Below are 8,716 nucleotides of genomic sequence, written 5' to 3'. Positions count from 1 at the left end.
CAATCTTCTGTAACAATTTGTCATCCAAAGGGTAGTGAAAAGCTATTGCTATTTAATTCTGGATGTGTTTTGTTCGCTTAATGACAACTATATAGACAATCTGTAAAAGACAACATTCAGTTTAATACTGTGAAACTAGTTTTTGAAAAAAATGGGTAGTTAATGGCCAAAACCCTGAAAAATACAAAATTGGATATAGTGTAARATATAGTTGGCAATTTTGGAAAATAATTAAAAGAACCTCTTTCTTCATGTGGAAACTATTTCATGTTTAATACAACTATTTCATGTTTAATCCAAGTGTCACAACTGGGTTTCTGTAATGCACTCTTCAAGCCACAAGTACTCCGTTTTCAGTTCAGGCCCAGGGAAAACTACCATGAGTAAATACTGCAGTGTTTAATGTTATCAAAARAACAAAAAAATTCCTTTGGCACACATGTTCTTTGATTTTGTAAAACAACTTTGAGAGAAAAAATAAGAATGCATGGGTGCCCTTTTTAGCAAATAGAAATCTGAAGAAAGTCACATATTCCTGGTGGTATTATATAATGATTTTTACCCATGGGCTATGCGCTATGATCTGCTACAATGACACAAACAAGCATGAATCTAGACCTGCTTCAAGTATAGTACTTTAGAAATCAATGACCATCCTGTGTTTAATGAGTCATAAAAAAACAGTTAAAAGCTTGAAAAACTGTAGTAGAAGTTATGCCTACAGCTGCCTCAGAGATAGGTAAGTCTTATTTTTATCAAAATAACAGCTTTCTCCTCTGTCTGCCTTTTCACCTTTAAGTTAAAACCAATATGTGTGGGATAGTGGCTAATTATGTGAATCCCAACCTCTGCAGAAAGTAATGTCCACATTTTGATCTCATCAAAAACATTTCTTATTGTCTTTTGGTGGTTACTCTACATCAAGAAGATCATCAGTTTCCCAAAACCCATGGGATTTAGCTCAAGCAAATTTAAATACAAATGAGTGGCTTAAGTTTTCTTTGGCTTATTTGCTAATGCCAGTGTACATTGCTCTGAGCCTTAGGGATGTGGCAGCATTTTGAAGGAAGCATGGGAATGAAAAATTAAAGTTACATATTTAATCTTTGAATTGTGAATAGCTTCTATGCCAAGGGACAATGGTAGGGATTCTAATATACAATAATTATTCATAAACATTGCTTACACTACAAATTCAGCTGAATTTTGTAAGAACCTTTTTCTTAAAACAAATAGCAGTTAGGAGAGAATCTTCCATGGTTTTTTTTTTTCAGGAAATTACATATGAAAAYTCTTCATCAGGCTCTGCGATGGTGAAGGTTAATGTGGTCTTTATAATTTGAGATGGAACTGACTGTGTCCTTCACGTTTTCTGYACTTTCACCATCCGTCCGCAGTGAGAAAACACAGCAGTCTTCTGTCACTGTCACTGCTTCTGTCACTGCTACAGGCAACATTTAAAGATAGAGGTATCCAACCCAGTAGACCAGGTTAAACAGCAGGAAGGATGTAGGAAAAAAGACCCTGGAGTAAGAGTCCAGTTCTAAGATGTCTATGTGAATCCGTCCTCTCCTCCACGAGCCTGATTTACACTCCTCATAACAACAGAAAAAGCTCTGACAGTCTTTCCCGTCCAGACATTCATAGACACACGCATCTTCAAATTCTTGCCAATACATGGCATTGTTCAGTGTGATGACTGTAGTTGGTGGTCTCATATCAAGTACAGAATAATTCTGAGGAGAGAAAAAAAAATGCAACAGTTTGACAAGTTTCCCTGGATGGTGCAGATCAAAATTAATAGTCACAGGAAAAAGCAATCATTTTTTCACACTTAGAAGTTCACTTACCTGTCAGAATATTATTTGCAAGTTGTTTTAAACACTTGCAGGTACAACATTTAAAATGGATTCTYAAAAATAAGGAAGATATTCCCCTCTCCAGTTAATTATACAATGTCTGCCACTTAGCATAGGTGCATTCACTGCCTCTTAACTTCACTATGATTTATAAAAACAGATCTGGTCAGCAATAGATAGCGATCATTTTAGTAGAAAATTTCAARATGCCATTCCCAGGCATGTCCCCTTAGTGCTTATCACACTAACCATCCTCAGAAATAGGACACTTTGATGTCATGCATCCTCACAGTAGCATTTGCACTTACAGACTTCTCCTCCTTCAATGCACTCCCTATTTACACTTTGTCAGCTTTTCTGTCACATCATTTCCTTGCCAACAAAGATGCTTTCCCACTATAGTCTCCCTTCTCATTAAGCCACCATTCMATCTTCACAAATGTCACCTCCTGTGCTGACATCACTAGAAAAGGTCCCATCAGCTTTCCTGCCTGTCTGCACTGCCCTGACAAAGCAGACACAGCCCTGTCAGCCTGGTTTTCTCTACCCAAGAGGCCCTTCCTCTCCCAGGGATTGTGCTGAGCCCTGGCTTTGCCTGCAGGAGTGTGCTGGCTGTGCTCTAACAGCTGCTCATAGCTGCTGACTTTCAGGAGGATGCTCTGGGCTCTTGCTTCCATACTATAAAAGTACTCAACATTTCCTGCTGAAGGTGTTAGGGAGTGTCTGAAAACTTTCCTGCTGGATGTGAAAAACGTTGGTGATTTTACTGATGTGCCTCAGTAGAAATTTTTCCTTTTTATATTGACTTAATTTCCTTTCTACAAATCTTTTGGTTTGGCATGCTGTGCCATAAAAAATGCTGGTCCCTGAGCTAAGAACTTGATGCATCCCTCAGCTTAGATTTTAGCATGATAACTRCACCTGAACAATTGCCTTATGGAATCCAGTCAACTAGTTCTGGACACAATTCATTTTATCATAAGTAAATGCTAAAATGTCTCAGGTGCATTTTGCTGTGAACTGCAAGCAGATAGCAGTTTAGAAGGAGATATTGCAAACCTGTTTGTTGTGAATGACTTTATCTCCGAGATTAGATGACAGAAATTACATGTCTTCTCTCTTTTGTAATGTTTTGGGTAGTTTGTTTCCGAGCCTTACAAAGTGTTGTCACATGAAAAAGGTCTGAGATTATTGCAGAAGCAATTTTTTTTTTTTGACTCCACTACTTTAGAGAGAAAAAACTATGACTACAGATTACACGGAGTTCTGCACCATTGTGCCATATATCATACATTTATTGCAGGTCTTTGTGAAAATTTCTAACTCAGGGACAGAAATTTCTGTCTGTGAGTTAGAAATTTTCCATGCCTGTCTGAAATATTTACCTTAAAAAGAAGAAAGGCTCAGATTGGTTTTGGTGAGTGAAGATAAAAAAGTGCTCCATCTCTGCAAAGGAAGCTTTCTCATCTCTCATTAGCCTGGGGTATTTTGTTGTTGTTTTGTTATATCAACTGTCTGCTCGGGACAGAAGATAAAATAAATGCCCTGATACTATGGGAAGATTAATCTGGTTGTGTTAATCTCTGTCAGGTAGGAGGTGTCCTGAAGTGACAAGATACAAGCAGAAGGTGGATGGTTCCTGCTGTTCTGCGTATCCAGCTGAGCTGGGGTTGGGAGGAGAGTAGGGCACACACAGGAGATCTGCCAGGGCAAGAATTTCTCCAGAGCCTTGGACAAAGAAGTTCAGGCGCAGCGTTAAATGTGTTTAATAATATTATTTCTGACAAGGTGTAATTGTGTTTTCTAGCAGGAAAAGAAAAGGGGTAGGATTGCCCCAACATGGATTCGTTAAGATTAATAAATTTCACCTTTTAGGAGGCATCACTACAAAATTGGAAAAGACAAAAATGTATTTTGAGAGCCAGAGACATTGCTTATTTGAGCTATAATTTGAGGAATTTTATGTGCAGACAAGGCTCTGCTCAATAACTGTTTTAAGATGAAAGAAAAAAATGTGAGTAAAAAACTAGAAAATGGTGTGGATGCTTTCCAAGTAGATCAGAACGACTAGTTCTAGACAAAGGGCTTTAAACTCTAATGTCTTTTCAATTATCTTTTCCCTGTAGCTTTTAATTGGAAAAAGGGAAGWACTGCTATCCATTCAACATGCTCTGTTAACTTCATCTTTCAGAAAAGCCTGTCCAGGGAGTGACAGCAGTAGAAAATGTATAGATGTGATGCTTGCTGTAAACCATTAATTGTCAATGAGCAGACTTTCTAAGCTATATGAGGTCTAAAACGCATCAAAGAATCCATGTAAAAAAAAAAGTGTATATTATTACTGGTAAAAAGATAGACTAATCACATGGATCTAGCAGTTGTAAATGAGAAACTTCAGCATATCCAACCCAAGCAATGCAAAACCTAATGTTTTAATTCTATCTCTGTTCTTATCTGGTAGACCATTCTACCAGCTGATTAACTGGCTTTATGCTTTCTGTGTGCTTTATATTTGCATATATTATCTCAGGTATTCTGGTTTCAGATTTGTATACCATTTAGAAACACAATTTTGTGCTCCATTCTGATTTTATTGCTGCTGCACACATTCAATTTGAAGTTATAGTACAACTACCTGTGTTCAACTTGTGTGCCTAAATCTACCTGCAAACTTGCTAAAAGAAATTGCATATACATAAATGAACTTTTTCTTCTATGAAACTTAGCTAAAGCTCCATAGAATTTTATGACATAACTAGTGCTTATTACTTTCTYATAAAATGTAGTGAGAAACTTCTGTATTGCATAAAGCAGATCAGCAAAATTTCTGAAGTAAAAATAATGSATAATATTCTATACTTGACCCTCCTCCCCCCCATATCACTTGGTAAGTCCTTACAGAAAGAGGCAGCTATGTTCCTCTGCCACAGCTGAAAACAAACTGACCTTTTAACAAAAAAGCCAACCAATATTTATAGTGAAGTCAGGGTAAAGCATAACACAGCAATACAGCTCTCTAAGGAATTAGTGCAAGTAAATGTCAACCATATATTCGTGCCCCCAATTCTCTCACTGAGTAAAGTAGCTTACTTACCATTACATGACCAAAACTTACATCAGGTAGCTTAAATAAAGATAACAAAAGAATTATTCAGAGGAAAACGTACTTAGTTCTTCACGTGCATCTAAATTCAAYAGTATTCCTTGGACCAAGCCTTTAAATGCACAAAACACTTCATGCTGTGGGTTCTATAAACTCAGCATAATATTCTGTACACTCGAAAACAACATGAAACCTCAGCAGAATGCACACCTAGTTTTCATAGATTTAAATTCTTAATTCAACCCATTACATTTACTTACTGGKCAAACAATAGGTAAATGAGAATTTGTTCTGGTGTTAACGAAAATCCCGTCAATGTTGCATGCTTTCCCTCATTTTCACTCATATGTCTGGAACTATATCCTACTAACAAAGATACTCATGACTTTTAATTCAGTCTCTCTACAGGATGGCAATTTTAGTTTCATCACTAGCGAGTTCATTTCAGTCTCACACTTTTCCTTTGGTTACAATCTTTTGCCTTTTGTGAGCAGTGCATTTTTACAAGAAGCTATTTTAGATTTAATAGAGTTTTCATTGAGTAAGTCTATGGATTTCTAGGCTTTCTTTAATCCCATATTTGTTTCAGCTTTTCSTTCATTAGTTCTTCATTCAGTCATTTTCTATAGCTCTTCATTCAATCCCTTTTCATATCATGACCTATTATTCTGTAAATTTAAGCTTCTCTCTCTTCAATTTCCTTCTTCACATTTTTTCTATTTGGCTTTGATTTCTGGTTTCAAATGTCCTTATTTCCTCCATTATATACAATAGCACCCGGCATCCCCAAGTACTGATCTTGAACACATAAGATTTATGACCGATCTTGAGTGGTCAACCCCTTTCCCTGTGTTTACACTGAGATTCTTTTTTCCATTAAATGGCCCCCTCTCATTCTCACAGTCAGTTGTGAAGGCAATTCTTCCTGCATGATTGTTTGAATTGATTCTATATAAACAGCTTTTGTGTTTTTCTGGGTGTTACACTTAGAAGTTGTTTTCTGGCCAGCAAAGAGCCATGTATAAAAACCTTTTTTAAGTGACCTCCATTTTTATCCTTGGGAACATGCACCTTTGTGCACAGAGCTTAAACCAAATGCTGGTTATCCAGCAGAGGCATTGAAATTCTTCTTGTGAAGTTCATAAATATTTCCAGACCTGTTAAGCCATGAAATAGCAATGCATTTGAATATACATTGATGTGCGTTTATTTGTATAACAAGCTATGCAATCTGTTTCAGTGGGAGCCCTTTCCGACTGCCAGCACAGTAATTGGAGGACAAAAGCAGTGTAGGCAGGGCTGCTGCTCCATGGTGGGCAAGCTGCTTCTGTTAGGAACAGACCTCACCCAGCAGGCACAGAACTGCTCTTGCTGCTACTGCAGGTGGCTTTCTCATCAGCTTTCAGGGCAGAACAAACCATTTTCAGGAAAACCTTGGAGGAGTGAAGTGCCACGTGATTACAAGCTACCACTGAATGATTATGTGCTCTCTGAGCTGCACATGAAAAGAAATGTAAGTGCTCCCATCTTACCGACTTTTTCTTCTTAGTACAGTTTGGTTTCCTGCAGCTTGAGTAGTAGTTGAGGGTGGCATACTCCATCAGAGCAGCAAAGACAAATAGAAAGCACACAGTCACAAACAAATCCATAGCGGTGACATAGGAGACACGGGGCAATGACTTCCTTGCGATGGTACTCAAAGTTGTCATGGTCAATACTGTGGTGATGCCTGCAGAGAGAAACTTGATTTAATTGTGTGCAACATCCTTCCTTCATATCGCAGAATAATCTTTGGAAATAAACATACAAAGCAGAAAACCAGAGTCGGCAGGATGTACCCAAGTAATGAATTAATTTCATTTGGTAGAATTAAAAAACAATGGAAAACAACATTAGTAGGGACAAAGTTACTTTGTAAATAAAAATTTGCTCAGTTGTTTATTTTCATCTTTGCAAAAGTGACATTCCCGTGACTCTCAAAATTATTTTCTTCGTCTCTTTCTTTTTCTGATCCCAGTTAGGTTGAAGATGGGGGTGAGGGAGAAGGAGAGAAAGAAAAAATATTTGAAGAAAAATATRAAACAGAAAAGATACTAAACCCAGAGGAATAAAAACAAGGAACTTTGAAAGCAGAGAAGGAAACATTTTATTCCACAATAGTATTGCTCACATGAAAAATCTTTCAAAAAAGAAAAAAGAGGTGGAAGGAGAAAAGAAAAGAAATGTTTCTGCTAAGTTCTGACTATGAATTCTGAAACGATGTCTTCACATCACTGCTTCCTTGGGAGTCCTCCACTGCCATTTTCCTTCTGAGTAAGGGTAGTCAGGGTTACTTGCTGAGTCAAACTCTCAGACAAACTTCAGATGCAGCATTAACAGAAATAGCCTTTTTAATTCACACAAAGCATCACATCTTAGATTGATTTAGTAATAATGAATCTAATAGGAATTAGTGTGAGATATCTAAAATAATAAAACCAATGATAGAATGAAATCTATCTCATGTCAATTATTTGACTCCTAGTAATTAATATAATTTCTTTTCATTCCTGAGGAATACAAGTATTTTCATTCCCAGCTTGGACTGATGCTTTCAATCACTTGTATTAACTTCATGTCTTCTGATAGGAAAAAGCCCCAACTTCTCAATGGTCTGGGAAAAAAAAAGAAAGCTTTCCCACAGGTTAAGTCTCAAGAGAGAACCATTTCAAGAAATAATATAACCAGAATGTAATCTTTCTTTTTTTTATAGTTAAAATGATGCTTCACAATGGTGAACAGTGTTTGAAATGTCAMGGAATGACTGAAATTATGCCTTATAGTTAAATAAATTCTTATTAAAAGCACTCTGGAGAGAAAGATGTATCTGTGGGTTACTTTTGACTACTTTCTCTTCATGAAGAATTGTCCATCTCTGACTCATAAAGTTTGATAGAGCTACAGTGATTCACAGGAACAGCATCCTCCATTCAAGCTAAAAGAAAGTTCCTGGAAAAGCCAGAAGGCAAATTATTGCCTGGGTCTCAACCTTGAATAATTAATGATTAMATGAATTCCTTAGATATCTATTACTCAGAAACAAACAAAAGTTTCTGAAAAAAAAAAATCACAAGTCAGTAACCAAGACGAAAGCAATGTTGATGAGAAGTGGGACGTGTGGGCTTTGTGTGTGCCTTAGACATCTAAAACCACTGGGAAAATATTTCCATTTCCTGACATCTGTGCCACCTCCCARTATAAGCAGATGCAGCTGGCATGATCCAGAAAGCTCTCAATTTATTACATTAAATAAACCCCTCTGTTTATTACATTAAAAAATTCCTCAAAACCTATAGAGTTCTTCCAGTACAATATACATGCTCCTGTTTACCTGGACTCAAATAAGAGTTTTTATTTCCCACTCATCCTGTGAGAGGACAGTTTTTTTTATTAGAAGGTTAAAAAGAAATAATTAGTCTCTTTGCTTAAGTATGTAAGTCCTCAGCTCAGCAGGTATCCTGTGTCCATGCCTGAAGCCTTAAGGTGAAACACCAGCTCGAATCATGCTGGAGACTGGACTCTAGCTCACACCATAAACAAGCACTGAGATTTTGAAATCATGAAAATTCATCTACTGTATCGATTTTACATCCAGAACAGAGGCACAAATTTTAAAATATTAAAATGAGTTTATGGGGATACATMCAGAGAGGAAAGAGAAAGAAGGTGCACCAGATGATACAGTTATCAGCATTTCTATACATTTACAAATCAG

At 36.9% G+C, this 8,716-nt stretch overlaps 1 protein-coding gene across 1 annotated transcript; it reads right to left on the bottom strand.

Moving 5' to 3' along the window:
- Positions 1–1,248: 1,248 nt before the first annotated feature.
- Positions 1,249–6,678, bottom strand: LOC130574718 (gamma-aminobutyric acid receptor subunit gamma-3-like). The gene is made up of 2 exons (XM_057368090.1): positions 6,495–6,678; positions 1,249–1,736 (listed from the first exon to the last, which is right to left on the bottom strand). The coding sequence occupies exons 1-2, from the start codon at positions 6,669–6,671 to the stop codon at positions 1,458–1,460; spliced, it is 456 nt and encodes a 151-aa protein (XP_057224073.1). The 5' UTR covers positions 6,672–6,678; the 3' UTR covers positions 1,249–1,457.
- Between the last annotated feature and the right edge of the window lie 2,038 nt (positions 6,679–8,716).

Source organism: Malurus melanocephalus, unplaced genomic scaffold, assembly GCF_030028575.1.
Source record: "Malurus melanocephalus ecotype Western Australia unplaced genomic scaffold, MMel_1.1 scaffold_88, whole genome shotgun sequence".
Classification (NCBI taxonomy): Eukaryota; Metazoa; Chordata; class Aves; order Passeriformes; family Maluridae; genus Malurus; species Malurus melanocephalus.
This window is presented reverse-complemented; position numbering and strand designations above follow the sequence as displayed.